Source organism: Prunus avium, chromosome 1, assembly GCF_965620075.1.
Source record: "Prunus avium chromosome 1, drPruAviu1.hap1.1, whole genome shotgun sequence".
NCBI lineage: Eukaryota > Viridiplantae > Streptophyta > Magnoliopsida > Rosales > Rosaceae > Prunus > Prunus avium.
The window spans coordinates 35,628,312-35,652,159 of NC_142284.1; the positions used below are offsets into that span (position 1 = coordinate 35,628,312).

General features: G+C 38.2%; 3 protein-coding genes across 3 annotated transcripts; all 3 read right to left on the reverse strand.

Moving 5' to 3' along the window:
- Nucleotides 1-1,201, reverse strand: LOC110768692 (ethylene-responsive transcription factor LEP-like). Its single transcript, XM_021972525.2, has one exon. The coding sequence runs from the start codon at nt 1,015-1,017 to the stop codon at nt 199-201; it is 819 nt and encodes a 272-aa protein (XP_021828217.2). The 5' UTR covers nt 1,018-1,201; the 3' UTR covers nt 1-198.
- A 4,546-nt stretch (nt 1,202-5,747) lies between these two features.
- On the reverse strand, nt 5,748-9,821 carry LOC110768709 (nudix hydrolase 12, mitochondrial). Its single transcript, XM_021972554.2, has 5 exons — nt 9,134-9,821; nt 7,102-7,216; nt 6,931-7,014; nt 6,397-6,546; nt 5,748-6,184 (listed from the first exon to the last, which is right to left on the reverse strand). The coding sequence occupies exons 1-5, from the start codon at nt 9,202-9,204 to the stop codon at nt 5,972-5,974; spliced, it is 633 nt and encodes a 210-aa protein (XP_021828246.2). The 5' UTR covers nt 9,205-9,821; the 3' UTR covers nt 5,748-5,971.
- A 1,996-nt stretch (nt 9,822-11,817) lies between these two features.
- On the reverse strand, nt 11,818-22,060 carry LOC110768711 (small ribosomal subunit protein eS27y). The gene is given in 7 exon segments (XM_021972556.2): nt 11,818-12,191; nt 12,319-12,347; nt 12,447-12,548; nt 12,912-12,941; nt 12,943-12,966; nt 21,769-21,885; nt 22,007-22,060. Coding segments are annotated over 7 exon segments (483 nt in total). The 3' UTR covers nt 11,818-12,064.
- Between the last annotated feature and the right edge of the window lie 1,788 nt (nt 22,061-23,848).

Genomic DNA, 23,848 nt, shown 5'->3' on the forward strand with positions numbered 1-23,848 from the left:
ACCAAACCATTCAACATTTACACTCCCAGAGAAGCTCAAATTTCTTGCAATATAAAGAGCATACCCATTACAATATCATCAAGGCAAACGTTATCTTTTGCCCATCACAAAACAAAACCAAGTTGATCCCCAAAAAAAGAAAGTAGAAAAAAGGGAAAATAGCACACTTGAAGATTAGATGGGTTTTCTAAAAACAAGTCAATAGAAATAGGCAGATGATGAACCCAAATCAAACCCATCAATACCCGCATCCGAAACAGGTGGCATGCTCCCAAACAGTGGGCTGTGCTGCACAAACTCGTTCGAGTCAAAGCCCATGTAGGATCCACTCATCATTGGGTCAAGCCCATTATTTGTTGTCGGCTCCGAAAACCCGAAATAGCCCATATCCATATCAGAGCCCATAACGCCGTCAGGCCCATAACAAGTGGAAGAAACACATGGAGGCAATGGTGGTAGCTCAGTGTGAGACTGAGACCCAGACCCAGACCCGAGTTCATCACCACCCGAAACTGGCCCGTAAGACCCGCTTCCGAACCCGCCCGACGACCCGCCAGAAAACGGGTATGCCTCAAATGGGTTCTGAGTAAAGAACGACTGCTGGTGATTGGTCGTTTGGGGTTGGGGCTGGAGTGGGGTAGCGAAGAAGGCTGACATGTCACGCTGTGATTCGTCGGGTGAGATAATGGAGGTGACAGACGAGCCATGTGGCATGTCCGAGTAGACAAAGTTGGTTCGAGCCTTGGAGCCGCGCATGGAGCGAGCGGCTCGGTCGTAGGCCAAGGCGGCCTCCTCGGCGGTGTCGAATGTTCCGAGCCAATGCCTCTCTTTGGTCGAAGGGTCTCTTATCTCCGCCGCATATCTGCCCCACGGCCTTCTTCTCACTCCCAGAAACCTCGTCTCCTGCTGCTGCTGCTGCTGAGGTTGTTGGGTTTGCTGGTTTTGTTGCTTTCTTTTGGTCTTTGATGAAGAGGAAGGGGAGGTGTTTGCTTTTGACGAGTTGGTGAAGAAGTCCATGGCTGGTTTCAGTTTCTGTATAGTCCGGAACTGAAAAAGAAAGGAAGGTGTTTGTTTTAATGCCTCTGAGAGGGAGAGGGGGAGAGAGAAAGAGAAAGAGACAGTCAAAATGCTTGAGGAAAGAGATTGCCAGTGACTTCTCAGTCAGAGGAGTGGAATTTTTGAGAAGGGAATGATTGTAGGCTTGTTGGGTTGGTTTGGTTTTCGTCCGTTGCATGTTGGGTGTTTAAATAAGGGAGATTAATAGTGTAATTAATAATTAATAATTAAGATTAATGTTTTTGTAATTGACAGAGTTGCCCCTAAACCAAATAAAATTGGCAAATGATGAGCAATCTCATACAGTCACGCATGCTAATCATCTGAAATTGGGTCCATCTTTCTGTGACTGACATCATACACTCTTGCCACAAGCGAATCATCCATGGCTGAGGCACCCTGGACTGTTGTTTCTCTGCTGCTGACAGCAACTTCATCACTTCCTTAATCATTTAATAATTTACACACACAAAAAAAAACTAATTAATTAAATTAAACCACCGCAGAACCTCTTGTCAATATTGCCTTAGATTTCCGGTTGATTGAATAAATCCCAACACAATTTGTTTAAACATCTTTTTGTTTATTTGGCATGCATGAATGATTAGCAACTCATGCCCATTATTATTATTATTGCTGTGCGCTGATTCATGTAACTTTGTTGCAAGTTTATGTTCTTAATAATTAGCAGGTTTATTCAATTGGATTAAATATTGGATAGTACTCTTAAAGTTCTGATTATCATATCTAACCTAAAGTTTGCTCGCATGTGCTTTGGGAAGGAGAGGGAGAGAGAGAGAGAGAGAGAGAGAGAGGTCTGACTTGAAGTGAATTGAATTGAATGTATGATCAGCTACTAATCATGGACTACTTGTACTAATTATCAAATCAGTCTTGTATTATGAGCATGCACGCCTTGGAAGAACTTTATCCAAAACCCCAAAAGCTTTGTAAAAAGGACTTAACCTGCACCATATGATTGCTCAATATATATAACACATCACAAATCTAATTATCATTCCCATGATCATTCAATTGTCAGTACCCATCATTGATCATCCCAATGCAATTATTTCACCATTTTAATACCTCCTTTCTCTTTTCAAGCATACTAGATCATCTCTCTATGATTTTTCTGGATTCATTTCAACCAAAAATGACATGTTATATATGCATGGATGAGTATATAGGGTTAACATTGTATTGCTCTACTTATGTTTTTAATCCGTATGTACGTCGTTAACATATATCAAATGTGCGGTTAAAATTAACAGTATTACGAAACAGATAAGAGAATATTATTGTATATAGATAGATATGTATAAATATTGAGAAAGGATTGCAAAATGGTCATGTTACCCTATACATTGCATATGGAGACTTTTACGTACATGCAACAACATAGGGAATATAATTATCTCAGCCACGTGCATCCAATTTGAGCTTAATATAATGGCATGATGCTCCACACCTCCTTTCCCAACTTTTCAACCCAAAGGGTTTCGTTTTATAATTTGTTTAATTCCATGGAAATGGCTTTTCCTCTTTTATTTTTATTTCTGGGTTTGGAGCTTCCTTGGTTGCTCATGAATATGAACACGCATATTGACATAGGCCTCCAAATGAGGGAAAGCCATGTTGGGTTGCATGTGAGAGGACACAAAGGGCATTGCTTTTTGAACAAAACAATCACTAGGAAAGAAAAGACCTACGGAATTATTAAAAAACAAACCATCAAGGAGAGACTTGACCCGAATGGACCCCATTTACTTGGCCTTTCGGTACACAGTTGATGTAATTTTGCTTTAGATATATATATATTTTACTATTTTTAGTGCTTGTTTTTTTTTAACAGAAATCCAATTTAAGACCAAGTTATTGGCTTGTGGATAACGAAAACTAGAAGGAAAAGTACTAAGATGTCATACCTTAATGAAGACATTAGTCAGCTTAGTCTAAATTATTGATGGTGGTAGTTCAGATCCACATCTTAGTCTTCTGTCTTATCTCCTTTCCAAATATATTTATCTTTAACAATTTCTTGTAACCTGTGCTAATTGTAAATTTGTTATCAACTTAACCCTAAAAACGCCATCAATCCCCAATATGTTGATGGATTTGGTTAATGACAACCTGTTAGCTTAACGGGTGGTTAATGGATCCACCCGTTTACAATACAACCCGATAACCCGTATCCAAATATTGAATTTTTCGTACGAATTTGTGTCGTCTTAACGTGTCATATACAATATTAACATGTCTAAATGTTTTGGTCACAATTATAGGTCAAAAATCTGCATCTACTTGAAATGAGAGACAAATAATTTTTAATATATATTTACTTAGAGAAACAAGCATGCAAGTTGATATAAAAGGTGGGTTAACACGTTGGCTTTTAATCTCTACTTTATATGCTAATTATTATTAACATTGTAACTTTGTCTTCCCAGTTTATCATTCGGGTTACATGTAAATATATGATCAATGGCCTAATTAGTCTAAAGGCACCCAAAATGGCCTTTCGAGTGAGCTTATAATCTAACATGATGAAACTTTTTTCAGGTATATTATATATGGCTAGCAACTATGATCTCTCTAGCATATAAGCCAATCTTGCTTTTTCTAATCCATATGGAAGCAAAGCAAATGAGGTAGAGTGTAGAAATTTATAAATATTATTAATTAATATTGCAAATGAGATTATAACTAATTAACTACCATCAAGAAAGTGGAAAGGGAAAAAGCTAGCAGCACCAAGTAGCTAGTGAAATTGGCCCTTCGTGATTCCTGGACAGAAAATCTGATGAATTTTGGTAGGTGGGTCTATGAGAAAATTGGCCAAACAAGGCTTTATTGCGGATTCACTAATATTATTCAATGATATATATAGATAGAGCATCAAAATGGTATTCTTTTTAGACAATTTGGTATTATTTTTTATGCTGCATTTTGACTGAGATTATGAGATAAGCTCTCTCTCTTTGACTCATCACTGACAGAAGAAGAGAACTATCTTCTCAATTTTTATTAAACAATTCAGACAAACAAAACAGAGAGAGAGAGAGAGAGAGAGAGAGAGAGAGAGATTCTGCAGAGCATGCAATCTTCTCATTTCGAAATCGATGGTTTTGTGATGGCAAATTATACAGTCTAGTGAGTATCTGCAATCATATGCTAAATAGTTTGAAATTAATAAAATAGGCCATCGTTTTCTTAACCATAGATTGGGGAAAAGGAAAAAGAAAAAAGTTTGGAGCATTTTAGTGGCATGGCCAACCCATGTGCCTCCTCTATACAACTGTTCAGACATCATGCTGTTTTGTGCTCTACTAAGCCAACAGTACTCTTCGACCGAAAAAAACCAAACTAACAGTACTTCTTTTATTCGAATATCCGCATATTATTATCATCGTAAATAAAGAGAAAAAGAAAGGATAATAAAAAAATACATAACGTTCACACGGTAATAGCATCTGAACGTCCGTGTATTATATTATTTTGTGAACATAAAATCTGAAATTTCAAGAATCAAGCATGTGTAGATTGTGATGCATATACTTTCAACTTTCAAGTGAGAAAAAGAAAAACCAACTAGATTTTAGTGTCAGTAGTGTTATAATAATGGTTACAAAGGTATTATATATTGATTTCTTAGACAGAAAAATTAAATGAACAAAAAATTAATGAAGAATGAGAAGAAGAAAAAAGAACGCGGTTTGATTTTTCTTGACATGATGAATGATGATAAGAACTAAGTAGGTGAACAGTGGTTTGGTGGGAGAAGAAAAAGCGTCAAAAGTCAAAAAAACTCAAATAAAGGGCAAGACGGTTTTGTGAATCCCATGAATCTCCAATTTCAAGGCACAGATAAAACAAATTAAGTGAGTGAAAAGATGTGTTGGAAAGAAAGGCATAGAGTCAAAGGAACCCTCCCCGTGTTACGTGGAACAAAAGTGTGTAATTTGATAAAGGTGGCAGTTCAAAGATTTCTAGACAAACTTCATTTAGGCGCACACGGGCACGGCCTCTTTGATCCTTTCCCATTTGTTCGTATATATTCTGCTCCTCTATCTATACCTCATTTGGTGACTCAACTTATTTCAGTTAAATTGGTGAACTTAATGTTAGGATATTGTGTTTTATAAGTTTCATTTATATAGGTGCGATACATAAGGACTAACTTCAACTTAATTTTAATCCAGTTCGAGTCGAGCCACCATTGGTGATTTAATATCTCACCCTAATTTTAACGCAGCTGCTTGCTCCCTAAGCTAAACCATCCATGGTGAAGCAAAAAGATCTTTGTCAATGCACAAGTTCGCATAGTCAATCATCTCAGAATATTGAGATACGGAAAGGGCAAAAGTACAAAGTTCAAAACCCCACAGCCTTTGGAATTAAAAGTTAAACTAAGCCAGAAGATTAAACAAAGCATTCTCTCTCAAGGGTTGAATGGTTTTTGTGCTGTAATTCATTTTGCAAGGTTTTTAAGTTTTCGAGGGAGCGTGTGGAGGTTTGAATTTTTCTTGTCGTGTTTGAAGATCATTTCCGGACTTTGAGATTTTTTTGGCTCTTTTCTGCATTGGTCTTTTTCTTCTCTGTTGACAAAACTGTCCTCGTGCAAGCATTAGCAGCATCTCTTGTAGTTGATTGTTTCAGCAAAATTGAAACAGATGTTAACATCATGAACAAGAGTTATAATCAACAGTTGATTGCATCAAATCTTGATTTGATTTTGATTACAGGGTTTGTACAAATGATGAAGAGCTAAACAGACTCACTAAAAAAAATAAACAGAATTACTAAATAATACTGCAATTTAAGACCAGAGAGAATTGCTAAACTGGCAACTTTCAGTACACGGGGTTTATGCCAGCAACCCCGTGCAATGCATTTGCATTTGCTACATGAATTTTCAAGCTGCAAGCTGCTGGATGCTAGGATGACTGCCAAAGCAGCCTTGTGATGGCATTTGATGCTCGACTTCTGAGATTGGCCTCAAAGGACGTTCTTCCAGTTCTTTTATTGTGTCATTTTCCCTGCTCTCTGGGAGAGCTGTCACAAATTTTTTAAGCGCTTCCCGCATCCAGTCATACCGACAGGCTCTGTATGCTTCTTCTATGGTAAGCTGAAAATGGTACACACAGCTAACTCTTTATTTCAAGTCCTCACTTATAAATGGTGTCAAGTCCTCACAGGTTTTTAGTGCTTGTTTCTAACACAGTATAAAAAAGAAAGAATAGATGCTATTTTTCAGCTTGTTTAAAGTTTTAAAGATGGTTATGAAAGTTCCCAGAATTTCATCTGGTGGCCTAAAATCTACATCAATATAGGACTCACCCATTTCCTTCCATAGTTAGCCTGCTCGGGCCAGGAGTCGAGCTCTTCAGTCACCTCCATTGCAAACATGAAACCTCTACAACCTCCTTGCAGGCTGCAGCTATTCTGTTTGCTCTTGCTTCTGAACTCCCAATCTCCCAGTGGAGTTTCCTGAAGCAAATATGAAATAGTATTTGTTTATTTGAGTCGGCATTAATGTAATGATCTTTTATGTAGAGAAGCATACTTCTGTCTCAGTATTATGCATGAGACATTGTGTTCATATTGAAAATGTACCAATGAGAATGGGATAAAACCACAAAAACAGATTCCAAAACTATTGAAACCGCATATAAACTTAAGAGACTTTCCAAGGAAATGCAATCAACCCCGCTTACTCATGAAGTGAGAATCCATTGCAACAATGTCACATGTGAGAATATTTATGGTTGAAAATTCCTACATCTAGAGGTGCAGTTACAAATTTCTATTGCAATTAAACATTACAGCGCAAAGGTGTCCATGCCTGTTACCAAGCAGGGCAGAGAAACCTACACCAAGAACTCCCTTCACTCCTGCTTCCTCCCAGGCCTCACGACAGGCAGCTTCACTCATCGTTTCATCATCCTCCCATCCGCCCTGATCACAAAAGAAGGTGTTTCTAGGCTCACTATTTGATCTTAGTAGAGCTTTAAGTACATTACAAATAAACAAGAAGATAGATACCTTTGGAAACACAAGATCATCCCGACTTGGTGAAGAAATCATGAGAACAAGCAAGTCTTTCTCCATACTGCAATTGCTACCCCCAACACTCTTTTCAAACTTATAAGGAATACACCTATTTTTACACCAAATGAGTAAGTCAAAGCCAAAAGTCCCTCAATACATTCCAGCTAATGTGAGCGAATATAGCTGGTTGAAAAGGAAATACAGAGTTGTAAGAAAGTCCCCACGAAACCCTCAGAGAGAGAGAGAAAGAGAGAGAGAGGGAGGGAGTTGCTTAGGGAAGAACATCATGGACACAAAAAAGGACAGGACTAACGCAAAGAATGAACTAGTTATGATGGCATGTCATACATACTAAACCGTAGTTACCCTATTATTAAGCTTCCATGAGTACCTACATTCCATAAACAATAAAGTTTCCACATTGAAATTAAGAGTCCAATTACTCATACACTCTGCCTAGCTAGGTAGTTTATGCTCAGGCTAATCTATAAGAGGAAGGCATCAATTCAAGCAGATAGAACTAATGTGAGAGAATATAGCTAGTCGAAAAGGAAATACAGAATGAAGAGAAGGTCCCCACTAAACCCTCGGAGGTGCTGAGAGAAGAACATCACCCACACATGGATAGGATATCCAGCGGAAAATAAAGGATAGGACCAAGACAAAGATGAACTAGTTATGATGTACGCTATACCTATGACCGTATTTTATGAAGCTTCCATGATTTACCTACATTTCACAAACAAAAGGGTTTGATCTCTAGATTCGAATCACGCTCACACTATGTCTAGCTAAGTAGTTGTGCTGCTAATCAATGACATGTAGGTATCCATTCCAATGCATAGCAGATGTTATATTATGCCTCTCATTATGTTGAAACCAATTGGAGTAAAAAGAAACTCCTATCATCAAATACCTTCTGCAAGGTTTTTACTATAAAAAAAAACGAAGCAAAAGTAAAAATGAAAAGGGGATACTAACTCAGTTACAGTGTCAGCAAAATTTTGCAGCATTTTCCGGCATTATTCATGAAAACTAAACTAACACTTGAAGGTTATCGTGTTTGTAGGCATAATTTTTCTTTCTAATATGCAATAATGGCATTTAGTCAAGCAACCGAAATCCAAGTAAGAGTACAATACAAACCCGGACTGCAAATACAAATAATATCAATTACTTTTTCTTACTGCATTATTTAGAATGAGAGAAATCTGTTGAGATTTTCTGTTTTATAATGTCAGCTCAAAATGAAGCGAAAACTGATAAGTTCAACTCATTACTCAATTGGATGTTCTGTGTCACAAGGCTTCAAATCCATGAATTTTTTTAGCAAATATAGCGAAGTGACATACGCATACATACACACATGACAAGATTCTTAACTGATGACACGTTTCTTGGCCGTTAGGTAAGATATCGACAACTGAGATGCATCCCAACCATCCAAGTATAATCTAAACGATTAAGAGTCATATTCTTGTTTAAAGACTTAATTAGATAATAACTATAGATGGTTAGCCCTTGCATGCTTACTAACTCACAATAGACAAACATGTACTGTGGAATGACTAAAAGGGGAATTTCCAAAATGCATATGGTGTGTGAACACAAGTGAATGGAATATAAGTCATGAGCTATCACAAGTCAATTCTAAGCCCAATTCTGCAACACACTTGGCCAGTAGCGAAGGACGTTAGGCAACTTGTAAAAGGAACATTGGGACCCAAAGATAAGCTTTTATCGCCTTGATACTAGCTCCTATGCAAGTTTTTCCACACAAAAGATTGCAACTGTTTAAGACATATGCTAGCTACTATGCAAATCTTTTCCACAGAAAAGACTAAAACCATTTGAGACATAATTAACACATGATGTTCTTACAGCATTAACAACAAAATTAGTATATTAACAGTGACAGGCTTGCTCCATCCAGGCCAAAGAGAAGGAAGGAAGCAGATTATGATCAAGAAAGCAAAAATTGGAAAGTGTACCAAAAAAAACACCAAGGACTGAGAGTAGTGCTCACCCTGAAACAAGCCTCAAATGGCCCTCATAACGTTGTCTCTGCCTCCCTGTTCTTGCTGTTAAACAAGACATGATTATAATCTGCAGACCCAACAACCCCTAACAATCTGCACAATTGGGGGATTTGCTCATGTGGGTTGCTTAAATTTCTGAGTGTGTAGGCTTCAGATATGCAGAGCATACCAAGAACACCAACCAATAAGTACCCCGGGGAGAAAATGAAGGAGCAGAATGACCCTCATAGCTCTCTTAGAATTTAGGTAGAAAAGAAGAGAGGAGAGAGAAGAGAGAGTTGGAGAGAGAGTCAATAAGGGCAACGGTGACGCTGAATCTATCTGTGTTCTAATCTTTAACGTATCTGAACAGATGAACTTTGGCTTGCTTCGTTTGCTCCTTCACAGAAGCTGCACTCTCCTTTTGCACAATAACTCTGCACGAGAAAGCTGTATATATAAATGTTTCCGCGGGAAGACCAAATCAACGCTTACCACTTAAATATGTCAAATGTCAAACTCATAGCGTGACCTTGGGTCTCAAGTTTTTTTCTTTTTTTCTTTTTTTCTATTTTTTGGGGTCTTCTTTTCTCTTTGAACTCTCCATGATGCAATAATCAAAACTGTCTGAAACCATCTTTGTGCCAATGTATATTTCCCATGGGAATTGATGCAATAATCAAAACTATCTGAAACCATCTACGTTTCAGACTTCTGTTTCCTAAGTAGTTGTCGGCAGTGTCAGCTGTTTAAAAAAAAAAAAAAAGCATTGGGGAAACTCAGACCTCTATGGACTTTCAGGTACTTGCAATTTTCAATTAAAATTTAATATACTGTTAGGGTAGACCCCACCAATAATTGGCCGACCAAATTCAAATTATACACCACTGTCGTGCACCGATTATCATGTAATTTAGATTTTAACTAGAGAAATTTGGAAAAGCAAACGATTACTTATACCTAAATTGGAAAAACAAAGCCATTGGGTTGATCGAAAATCTGTTAAATGAGTCGGATAGGGTTATTACAGTGGTTGTGGCCCTCCCCCTTTTTTCTACTTGACACCCAGGATCACAGTGGTTGTGACCCAGGATCACAGTAGTTGTGACCCTCCCCCTTCTCCCTACTTGACACCTCCAGGGTTTCTTTCCTCCCAATATAACCCCCAAAAAAGACTCTGAAATGAAGGTATCATATTTGAGCAGAAATACACCAAAAAGAAAATGTTCCTTTTTCTTTCTTGTTTCTGATTTGTTTATTTGTTATGATTGTCGCAGAGAACTAGTTGAGCCTCTGGAAGTTCTAGTCGCGTGAATTATTGAGATAAAAGTGTCACAACATTACAAACCAAAAGCGCCAAAACCGTTTACTTGGTGGTCAACGCTCTCATCATCTAAAAGACCATCTATTTTAAACCTAATAATAAAACTAATATCAGATAAGATCATTGAGGAAATATCATTGAGGAAATGTCACAATTGCTCGTCTAGTGAATCTGACAACAAAAAAATGCATACGTGAACGACTGACAACCGTTAATTAATACCTTATAACATCCATAAAGCTCACCACAATAAATAGAGTTCAACAACGTCCTGCAACTTCTGGCACAGATCATTGATGAATTGCGGTTTCTACACCCCACCCCACACCAAGCGTAGACTACAACACGTCAAGGACATTGATCTTGTTCGTGGTCAAGACCCTACGATCGTTCCAGAGGCCAAGCCACTTGTAAGATATTGTTATCCCATATTAGATAAGGCACACCACTAGGATACTACTTTTTATCTCTTGGACTGAGTTGACAAGGAAAGTTTTGAAACAAACCAAGGGAAAAGCGTTCAAATAAATGCGTAGACCGGGCCTAATGGGGTTTATTTAGGATCACACTCGGGCTTGAAACCCCAATAATCAAACACAGACAAATAAAATAAAATAAAATATGCAAATTTTGAAGAGCTTCGGCAAAGAGCCCACAATTGTTGAGGAACAGTGGAATAACCACTGACAAAAGGAAAGGAAATGAAACATATCTAGAAATGTTTAGACAGTACTTGCATATTGCATGAAACCTAGCTATGAAGACTTGTATCTCCAGTCCAATACTAAACCACATCCGTGATAACAGCAATGAAAAAGTCACTCCTTTGAACCAAAAATGGTTAACTGGGAACTTTAGATTAAACGAACTCATAATTGTTACACAAGCCTTAACCACTAATTAAACATACCACTAAAACAGAGTTAGCCAAAACAACCCTGATAACCATAATACAGCCCTACAACCATGCTCCATGCAAATGGTTGAAAAAGATACACATTCTAAATGCCGCGCAATTTGTGCAATTTGCTAAACGAGCATTGACCACTAAATAAACCTACCACGAAAACAGAGTCAAACAAAACAATCCTGGTGACCATGAAACAGCCCTACAACCGTGCTCCACGCAAATGGTTGAAAGAGATATGCATTCTAAACACCAAACATGGCTAGCACAATTAAGAGCACAAATGTACCCAATTTGAATGAAATAGATCATTCAAATCCTTTCAGATATATAAGAGGTAACTGAACATTATATCAGGCGGGGAACGTGAAATTTTCACAAGCACTGAAAGTCAAAACCTGTGACAGTAAACAAGCATCTTATAGATAACAAAGTGAAAGGGCAGGAAAACACTTTAAGAATAATATCTAATTTGAAGATGTAATTGATATCTGATAATGTCAAACAGCAAACTCAATTAAAGCAGAATCAAAACGCAGCACTGTCATACTAAGTTCAGAACGATCCTAACAAAATTAAACATTTAAAACCAAACCTAGATAACTTGACAATAACAACAGCACCCATTTCTTTTCTTCCATGAAATCAACCTTCAAAGGCTCTCTTGTAGATAAACTAATAAGAGTCAAAAGTGTTCTGGGGAGAGCATCAGTCCCCCTTCCTCCTGAAAGAGCAACCCTCGGTGAGCCTGGCACGCCCACCAGTAGGCTGGCACAACACTGTCTGGCAGTTACCACACACCACAACTGTTTGCGAGTGACTGAACACAGTGGTTCTGCAAAAACAAATTTCAATTGTTTCACCTCTAAACAACAACAAAAATTCTTCCTTATATTTCAAATTCAAAGCATATATATAGTGATAATAGTTCAATGAAAACAACACAAGGAGCTAAAACTTACATGTTAAAGCACCCCTGGCACTTGACGTCCTATGCAAGTTTAAAACAATCAAAATTAGCATTATCCCACTATAAAATCAAAATTAATTTAAACAAATAGGCAATCAAAAAATAGATTAGTATTTATACCATGAAGAAAGAGTTGGGAGACTGCACAAGCCTCTTGAGCTTGTGCTTCCTCTTTTCGAGCTCAGCTGGTGGATGAAGCAAATCGATATCGTTCTGAAGCACCTGTTAACAACCAGCAACCAACATCGATTACAACAAAACCCATTTTCTGAAATGGTTAACTTATTTCTGTTATCTCTATTTTCAGAGATTCATTTCATTAACACAGAATGAATGGCTAACAGAAAAGTGCGTTATCTTCCAGTTTCTGGGGAGGCAAACAGTGCATCTAAACCCTAAACAACGTTTTGGACCGACCCGGATGAAAACGAACAGCGTTTCAATTCGCTAGCCTAATATATTTCCCCTGCCTTCTTGTTCCAAGATTATTTAAACATATATAGCTAGCTGTCTTCTACGCTAACGCAAATGAAGAAAACGATAGAGAATTACAGATCAGAAGAAAGGAAGGTCTGTTGGGCTTACCATCTTGATTGATAAAGAAGATCGTAAAAAGCAAACGGCGACCGCGGAAGAGACTCTAGCGAGAGAGAGAGTGTGCGCGACTATGGAAGGTGAGAGGGGATTTAGGGTTTATAATTAAGGGTGAATATAAACGAATGGCTCAAAGATGCTGGCCGTTGGATTCAGAAGTTTAGATCTCAGCCTTTCACCTCATTTAGGGGTATTCTCGTCCTTGTCATCTCAGTCTTATATTTCTTTTTTGGCCTCTACGGTATATTATACTATTATTATTGTTACATTTGCAGCAAATGGTCCAAATCAGCCTTCTCTCTTGATTTTTTTGGTTGTAAATATTGATTTATGAGCTTAGTAAATTACTAAAACCTCGTCTTCATAAGGTTCTCTTGAAAGCAAAAAAATAGGCGTTGAATAATAAACTTTTTTGGTTTAGTAGACGTCAAAAGGAAGGGGGAGGTATATACAAGGAGCCAAGTTCGAAACTATTTCTTCGAATTACAAGTTATGAGAAGTAGTCCATGAATGGCACATTCAGAATTTGAAAGCCAAATGGGCAGAACTTACCTACTAAATTCGACAGTACAAACTAATTTGATTAATAAACATAAAACATACACAGAGGGAATCAAAACTAGATGAGAGAATCATAACCAAGTATTCTTGTTGGATGAGTAGTAAATTAATCAAGACATATATGCACACCTATAATTTAGGTATCATATTTCCCTTTGAGTTTTGTTTTCTTTTATGTGTTTTGTGTTTTTTTTTTCCTCATTTCTTATACTTGTTTGTTCTTTCAAAAAATAATATGACCATCAAATCATTATTGAAAAAATAAAATCTCAATAAGAGAAAAAAAAAATTCAATTAGAAGTTGTAGTAATACACAAAGAGTAACTATATAGAAGACTATTGTATACTATTATACTTTCCTAGCATTAAAAATAATAATTTTATATTATTTTATTGCCTTAGGAGAATCTCTGCCCAGCCAAAAGGAGAAGAGGAGAAGTTGTGCATTGGGACTCGAGTGGGCAATGTATGAGTGTAGGCTAACATATATAGCTATTTCTTTAGTTGGAAAAATTTGGCCTGGGCAATAGCCCATCATACCCTTGGCATAGATTCGCTAGTGCCATGAAGTAAGAGCAATTCCACCCGTGAGGGCTGGCCGGGGCAAAAAGGGGCCCAAGTCCCGTTTCGCGGGTTTTCAGCGGGCTTCAGCAACCCGGGCAGATGGTGGGGGCCACCAAACCGGGCAAGCTCAAAGGTAGATCGAGCCCGAGCTTATGCCCGAGGACTGGTGACGTCAACATTGACGCTAGCCTGGCATCAACGCAAGCAATTCAAATTTTTTTTACCATTGGCGTGTGGTGCACAAGCGCCAACAGTACAAAAAATTCAAAATCCCATGCGCTGATGCTAGCCTGGCGTCAGCCCTGCTTTCCGCCAACAGCTACAAGTCACATGTCGTGCCTTGGTGTCTCTGATCCTAATTTTTCCTCCAATTCGACCGCTACCAATTCTTTTGAAAAAAAAGTTCAAAAAAATTTTAAAAAAATACCAAAAAATTTGAACTTTTTTCTATAAATACCTACCAATATTCTTCACTTTCCACACCAAATCTTCATACATTTTCTTCTCCTTCCAATATTATTCACTTTCCACACCAACTTTGACCTCTCACACCATATCCTCTTTATCCTTTCATTTCTCAAATTTTAGAAAACACATTCGTTGCTTTCAATATCTTACACGAGGAGGTTGTTGGAGAGGCAAGAGCAAGAAATTAAAGAAAAAAGGTGCAAACGATCTGAAGAAGAAAGGGAGGAGGAAGAAGATGATGATCAAGTTGTCATGGTAGTAGGTATGCTCCATCAATCAAGCCAAGGCCACTGTGGTTTACATGTCGGACGTGGCCCGAACGTGGACAGACATTTGCGTTCTCAGGGTAAGAATCTCTTGGAAGATTACTTTATCCCAAATTCGTCATACTCTACTGTTGATTTTGAGGGAGATATAGAATGCAGCCTCATTTGTTCAATAAAATCATGTATGATGTTTGCAACTACGACGCATACTTTATTCAGAAGTCTGATGCTACTGGGGTTTTGGGGCTTTTTCCGGAGCAAAAGCTTACAGCTTCTTTACAGATGCTGACATTTGGCGCATCTGCAGACCAGTGGATAAGATTGCTAGGATGGGGAAATCCACTATCCTAGAGAGCTTGTCAGATTCTATGATGCAATCAAAACTCTCTATATGAGGGATTACCTCCACAAACCTATGCCTAGGGACCTCTAAAGGCTTCTACAAAAAGTCGAGGCTTGAGGTTTCCCAAGCATGATTGGAAGCATCGACTGTATATGCTGGCAATGGAAAAATTGCCCAATTGCCTGTCAAGGAGATTATGGGAATAGGAAGGGCCAAAAAAGTATCATTCTGGAAGCCGTTGCATAATTCGATACATGGATTTGGTATGTCTTTTTCGGAGTTGCGGGATCTCATAACAACCTTAATGTGCTCGGTCAATCCCCGATGTTCAACGAACTGTTGAGAGGTCAAGCCCCTCATATCACATATAAAATCAACAATACCGTCTACTCGAGTGGGTACTACATAGCAGACGGAATTTACCCTATGAGGACAACATTTGTCAAAACAATTTTGCATCCCCAATTGGAGAAGAAAAATCATTTGCTGCCTATCAAGAGGGTTATAGGAAAGATATGGAAAGGTGTTTTGGTATCCTCCAAGCTCGGTGGGCAATCATTAGGGGGCTGCTCATATTTTTGATGAAGAGGTGCTTCGAAGCATTATGATGACGTGCATCATCCTCCATAATTATGGAGGATGAGTATGATTATGATGAACTAGAGGTGTTTGAATGCGATCCCATGAACAGGACATTGACAAGAACTTGTGAACGGCCCGTGGGAGTGAATGGACAACCACTGCAGCACGAACCATTGATTAGGAACGGTCGTTACAACAACCGTATAATTGACCGTTATACGGAAATGCAATCTTCTTATGTTCATGAACGACGTCAAGTTAACTTGATGGAGTTCTTATGGGCGCTAAGACGCAATGACGGTCAATGAAATCAAGTTTAATGCTTAATTTTTAATTATGCTTTGTGTTGATGTATGCTTTATTTGTGTTTTGTTTTGAATTATGTTTTGGTTGTGTTTTGTAATGAATTATGCTTTGTTTTGATGTGAAAATCGAGAATCTAATCCGAAAATTTTATCTGGAATATGATATGTGAATTTTATAATAAATATTGACACATGACAACCAAAAATCTTATCCAAATTAATTGTTTAAGTAAAAAATAATAATAATTTAACATGAATAGTATTTGCCATTTGCCATGGCAATGAGTGGAAACACAACAAGCCTTTTGCAAGAGCTGGCACTATTCACATGAATAGTAATACCCCTTGCTTCCCCTTGTCCTTTGCCATGGCAAATGGGTGGAAAATACTCTAATTACACTACCTTAATAAACTACCTAACTTATATATGTTGCAAGTATTCTTCCTTTATGATGGTTTGTAGATTTGCATGTCATGTACATATTATAGGCTGGAATAACTGGTCTCATGCGCTTGGGATGTAATGCAATCATGCAACCATCCCTAAAGAAAATGCTTTAATTTGGCTAACAATACCGGCATGGATGCGTGACCTTTTTTCAGTAATATAAACACCCCAAAAAAATCTAATGTATCACATTATATGCATAAAAAGACCTTTCAACCAACAAGGTATATACTACTTTTTAGTTTGCATATTAATGGGTTTGCCAATGAGGATGAGTGTGCTTTTTATAGTTGCTCTTGTGCCAATGCTCTTGTTAGCATGGCCTGCATCATAAGAAGTTGTCCATGGTCAAGAGGCCTTAGGACAATGCCTCACAGTTTGCTTCCAAGAAATGACTTCATGCATGGATTGGTGTTCCAACAGAAGCCAAGCACCAGATGCGGAGGAAAATTGCTATAATGAATGCATCGATTATAACAACGGGTGCATGGACAATAACTGCACTAGCTGATCATCATCCCCTACACCACATCCATGATAATGAATTGACGTAAGACCGTATCGCATTCTTACCCTAAATTATGTCACACGTCAAATAAAACAAAGGTTGTATGTCCCAAGCTTTCATCAAAGTATGGTCAAATAAAACTATCAACTATCTAGCTCTTGATTTGGTGATATTTATAGGACAAACTACATAAACAACCCCCTACATACTCAACCTCAAGAAAACCCTACAATTTGCCCCTTCCATTAGCAAGATCCTCAGAAAAATCCATTATCTGCTTACATGGTGTCTAGCTGGACGATTTTTTAAGGGCATTTTCGGCATCTCATGTCCACGAACATCCTTAGACCTTAAGTTCGAAACACCCCCACCCCCCTCAGACCCTAAGCCCCAAATCGATAGAAGTCGTTCCCTAGGTTCCAATTCGAAGAAGAAGAAGACGACAAAGATGACGATGTCAACGAGGTCGACGATGTCTGCAAATTGAAGATGCGAAGTGGGCCCGCCCATTTGTCGTTGTGGCAATCAATGTCGTCTGACAATGTCGTGGACTGACAACAACCCTAGGAGAAGATTTTGGGGCTACGCCGATTATGGGGTAAGAAGAGGTTGTGCATTCTTTGAATGGTATGATCCACAAGTATATGAAAGGTCGAAGATTGTGATATGTGGACTATTGAAACGATTACGTAAGGAAGAAGAGGAAAACTAAAAATTGAAAATAGAGGTTGGAGCTGCCTTGAAAGAATAAAGATTTGTACGAGCAAGTGTTATGGGTTCTTAGATTTTTTGATTGTGTTGTTGGGAATACTAGTACTGGAATGGAGAGACGCTGGATCTTCCAAGAATGTGAAATTAGCACTTCAATTTTAGGGTCTAGAATTTAGGAGACTTGGGTGATGTTTTTTGTGGCCAATTGGGGGACATTTTGGAAAATCAAAGTGCTTTATGTGTATGAAAGGCTTGTTTTGTATAATCTCCTATGTCAATTTGTATGAAATATGTTTATGTATGTGTTGAACCAAAAAAATTCACACAAAAAAAAAAGTGTGGGTTTACATAATTTTTGGCCCACAACGTTGGGTGGGAATGGTCCCCTTTACATTTGTTTTCAAAACAAATTTGTAACAACATGAATATCAAATGGTCCATGATCTTATCCCTAGAGAAAAGGAAGGGATAAATAAAGGAAAGGATGATTTGATCAAGTGGGAGGAGGAATCCAATTTGAAACAGAATTCTTCCATTTCAAATCTCTCTCACAAGGACTCTATAAAAAGGAGGAGAGAAAAGAAAAATAGAGCAGCCGACAAGCTACAAGAGGCTTCAAAAGAAGAAAACAAAAAAGGGTTACAAAGCCACAAAGGCAAGAGAGAATAGTCGAAAGGCTAAAGAAAAATGACTAAGGCAATCAAGGCTCCTCTCTTGAGGTCCTCCATGTATGGGTGGCAACCCTTTAATCAATCAAATGGATGGCAATCCATGTGGGATGACATCCCTTGAATCAAATTTCTTGGATGTTCAATCCATCATTGGGTAATAAACCCTGAAATCAAAGCATTGGGTTTTTCACTCCGGAAGTAAAGCTTGGGTATTTCACCCTCAATCAAGACTTTGGGTTTTACATCCCAAACAAATCTTGGATACAAAATCCATCACGGGTGTGTAACCCTCAATCAAATACTCTGTGATATATCCATTTTGGGCATAAAGCTCATTCACTGAGTTCTCTGGATGACAAATCCAATTTGGGTATTAAACCCACAAACAAAATTATTGGGGGTTTAATCCCACAACAAATAAAAAATCGGTTGTGTACACATAAAGAAGAGAAACAAAGCTTGAAAACCGAGGCCACGCACAACCCACTTTTTCTTGAATCTCATCTAGTGTTGTGTACAAACAATTAAAATAAAAGAAGCTTTGTGTTTTGTTGTGGATAGAGGCTCGCTACAACACAAAAAGAAATGAAGATGAAACAACCACGTTTTCTTTCAGAGGAGGGCTTGGTGTGTGGACAGACTGAAAAAAAGAGAAGATGAAGACAACCACGTTTTTGGCTGGGCTTGGTACTGTTGCATATAGCAACAACAAACAAAAAAAAAAGGAAAAAAGAAGACAGCCACGTTTTTGTTGGCAGCTTGGTGTTGTTGCCATATGCCTGCAACAGACCAAAAAGAAAAAAGAAAAAAAAAGGGAATAAAACTCCCACCGAAGTAAGAAGAAGAAAAGTTTTAAAAAAGGGAAGTGGCGTCAGCCACTTTGTTTGAGAGGGTTTTGGCAGCTTGGTGTTCATGCCACATAGCAATAACAAAATATCAAGCGCTCTTGTTTTAATTGCTGGTGCTCTCAAGTTGTGGCGCACATATACTTTTTTTTAAAAGAAATTCTTGGGGTTTAATCCTATTTAGAAAAGGGCCTGTTCATCTTGTGCCTCTTATCTTCAAATCCAACAAGGAACAAAATGGCCTATCCATATTTCACCGGGAGAAGGACTTTTGTCCTTGGGTGTCTTGATCAAATTAAAAGACATTTATTTCTAGCACCAAGCCATGAAGGAACCAGCTGGAGAAAGGAAAGGCATTAATTGAAAATTAACTGGTGCAGTGTACACCTCTTTCAAGGCCCGGCGATCTCAAGCCAATATTCCAAGACTCGATAGTCTCAAATACAACAGGCTCGTCTCAGGCCCAACGATTTTGTCCATTAAAGAAGCCAATTGGTGAATAATTGGTGCAAAGTCCTGAATTCTCAAATTATGGATCAATGGACTCAAATAAGAAAAGTCCTATTAATTCCCAATCAAAATCCAAGTGGTACAAAACCACGCGAATTATACAATCATTTTGGAACTACGTCGGTTTGATCCTGTCAAGGGTACGTAGGCAGTCTAGCATCCCAATAGACGCAACCACAACCAAATTTGAATCCCTGGTTTATCCTAACCAAATTCGCCTAAACACTTTTCCAAGTGCAAATGTCAATTTTAGAAAATTAGTGAGTAGCTCATTATTTTTCTCGAACATTGACAATATGAAAAATGGTACAAAACTATCCAATTTTTCCCATGGGTCTTCTACCCATGCAAATTTCAATGGGATTAAATTCAAATCTCTCAAACACAAATTCTCAATTAGTGGGCCACACTTACCCATTAATTTCCAATTTTTCTCATGGGTCATCTACCTATGGAAATCTCCAAATTGTCTCAAAGACACAAATTCCAAATTAGCGGGCCACACTTACCCATTAATTTCCACATTTTGGAACTACATCGGTTTGATCCCGTCAAGGGTACGTAGGCAGTCTACCATACCAATAGATGCAACCGCAACCAAATTTGAATCCCTGGTTTATCCTAACCAAATTCTCCCAACACATTCCCAAATGCAAATGTCAATTGTAGAATAGTGGGTTCAACAAAATTTCTCATTATTTTTCTCGGACATTGACAGTAAGAAGAATGGTACAAAACCATACAATCTTTTCCATGAGTCATCTACCCACGCAAATTTCAATGAGATTAAATTCAAATCTCTCAAAAACAAATTCTCAATTAGTGGGCCACACTTACCCATTAATTTCCAATTTTCCTCATAGGTCATCTACCTATGAAAATCTCCAAATTGTCTCAAAGACACAAATTCTAAATTATTGGGCCACACTTACCCATTAATTTCCATCATTTTGGAACTACGCCGGTTTGATCCCATTAAGGGTACGTAGGCAGTCTAGCATCCTAGTAGGCGCAACCGCAATCAAATTTGAATAACTGGTTATATCAACCAAATTCCCACAAATCATTTTGGAACTACACCGGTTTGATCCCATCAAGGGTACGTAAGCAGTCTAGCATCCCAATAGACGCAACCGCAACCAAACCAAATCTCAAGTGGTACAACACCACACCAAATCCCAAGTGGTACAAAACCCTGCCAAAATCCCAAGTGGTACAAAATCACGTCAAAGGCCCGAGTGGTACAAAACCACGCAAATTAAATAATCATTTTCGAACTACGTTGGTTTGATCCATTCGAAAGGGTACGTAGGTAATCTAGAGGTTCAATCTAGATGCAACCGCCCAAATCTCAAATCCAAACAGAATCCCTGGTTATTCTTAACCAGATTCACCCCAAACACACATCAAAATCGAATCCCTGGTTTATTCAGCTAAATTCACTTAAACACTTTCTCAATCAAATTCATACAAATCTTTCCTTTTGCAATGAGTCATTCATTCATTGCAATTCTTTGAACTACAAGTGGCTTGATTCCCGAGAATGATACGTAGGCACCCTGAGGTTGGACTTGGGAGCAGCCGCAAAACCAAACACACACATTCTGTTTCTTTATGATGGAATCAAAGGGTGTTACCTTGAAGCAAGGGATTGTAATTAAGAGACTTGCGTCTCGAATGGGTCGAACCTAAAATAATAAAACCCCATTATTTAATTAGTGGTGGTGAAATTATGTTGGGAGGTTCACATTTTTCTTCAACAGTATGAAATGTTAGGCAATTTCCAAATGCATACACTGTTTGCTTCAAGGCAATTTCCATTAAATATTGAGTTCAAAATACATACATACTTTTCCAACATTTGTAGCTCAAAATACAAAATGAACATGATCACCTAATCTGGAATACAACCATTTCCAAATCATGGAAAAAGTTACCAAAAGTTGACAAAATGGCCACATCACAAAACCAAAAATTGTACTAGTTCAAAATACAATACATGGCATAAATTAAGAATTAAGAGCCTATGTTCTCTGTCTCCTGGATGCTCTCAATCCAATTCCAACAGTATCAGTTGCATTTGGCTGGGAAGCATTTAGTACAACCTTCTTTGCAGCAGCATCAGCCTTTGCCCTTACATATGCAAGCTTTCTCCTTGCTCTTATAGTTGCTTTTACTTCATCCTACAGAGAAAAAAACAATTTCAAGTTCTATTGGTGTCAAACAAGAAAACAGTTTCAGGTTATAAGGAAGAAACAACAAAACAGTTTCATGAATAGGCTAGCAATAATAATAGGCACTCACAGAAGCAACTGTAGGGTCTTGGTTAGGTATTTTTCTTGGTCTTCCTTTACCCATTTATATGGGTTTTTCCTTTTGAGGTAGATTCCAATGGTGAGTGGTTTTGTTATGGCCAATTGAGCCACAAATACTGCACCTCATTCGCATTCCTTGTCTTCCCAACCACTTTTTCCCAGTCTTATCTATTCTCTCTTCAAATCCTTTTATCCTCACATTTCTAGGTTTTCCAGGTTATCTAGTGTAGGTTGGTGGCTTTATTGATGTTTGGTTGGTCTTCTCCCATAGTTGTGACCCATTAATTGGCATAATCATATTGTTATAGAGGGTAATGTAATTGTCCTTGCTGTAGTATGAATGCATATAATCCTCCACACATGTGTCCCTTCTTTGTAATGTATGGCAACAATTCCATAAGCACAAGGAATGCCTGACAAGTCTCACTTTCTGCAAGAACAAGTGTGGTTATCCAAGTCCACCACATATTGGTCACCTCTTTCTGCATCCACTTGATATTTAGGACCACCAGACCATTGCATAGTACAATTGCATGCTTCTAACTTTTTGTCTTGGACATGGTCAAAAATGTTCTTTCATATTTGATAGGCCAACTGCTCATCTTGTCCCTCCTTCACTAGATCCAACAAGCACTTGATCATCTCTAGCATTGTGATAATTGGCTTGTCCCTTGCTGTCTTGATACTATTGTTGAAGTTTTCACACAAGTTATTCTACATCATGTCACACTTGATACGAGTTCTGAAAAGAGACTTAGACCATTGTGTTGGTGGCTTCTCAGCAAGCCACTCCCAAGCGTTGCTATTTAAGGTCTTCATTACTTCCATTTGATATTTAAAAGAAGGCACATTGGTAGCTCTAGCACATGTCCATAACTAATCCCTCAAAACTTTACCTTTATAAGTTTTGTTGAAGTTATCCCAAAGGTGCCTCACATGGAATCTTGTCTCAGCATTAGGCACAATGTCTTCAAATGCACCAGGCAGTCCTTTTTGCTTGTCAAATATAAAGGCCCATCCATGGGAATTAACAATGTCCACATCCTTGACCAACAAATCAATGAACCATGTCCATGACTCCCTTGTTTCCATCTCAACCATAGTATATGCTAGCACCCAAGTCTTGTTATTGGGATCGATCCCAAATGTTGTAAGCAACTGTCCACCATAAACCCCTTTTAAATGGAAGGCATCTAACCCAATAAAAGGCATGCAGTTCATCTTAAACCCTCTCTTTAATGGTTCTAAACAAATGTATAATCGCTTGAAAACTGTTTCACCATCAACAAACTCGCACTGCATCTTTGTTGTGGAGCCAGGGTTTTTGTCTTCCAGCTTATGGCAATAATTCCAGAGCATGGCATATTGCTCAACAACTGTTCCTTCAATGATTCGAAGCGCCTCTTCCTTTACCCTGTAAGCTTTCATCCTAGATATACCTACTTTTTAGTATAGACTGTGGAGGCATCATGGGATTTAACTGAATTCTAGGCAAGAACTTATCTCTCAACCATTTAGTTGAGGCTTGTGTGTTTTCAAATACTCCGACACAATTATGAATAGGATTATAGTATTTCACCACCAAGCTTCGATATGTAGGGTTTTTCCAAGCCACATAAATCTGCCATGGACAACCCACTACTTTACACACTGCCTTCAACTTATACCTTTCATTCCTGGTGAAAGTGACATGTTTTCCACTCAACAAGCAATATTCACGAACATCTTCTTTAAAAACCTTATAGTCACTTAATATCATTCTAGTATCAAATACAGGGTTTTGTTTGTCTGTTTCATGGTTATAGTGTTTGAATTTTTTCCCCCTTGCAAC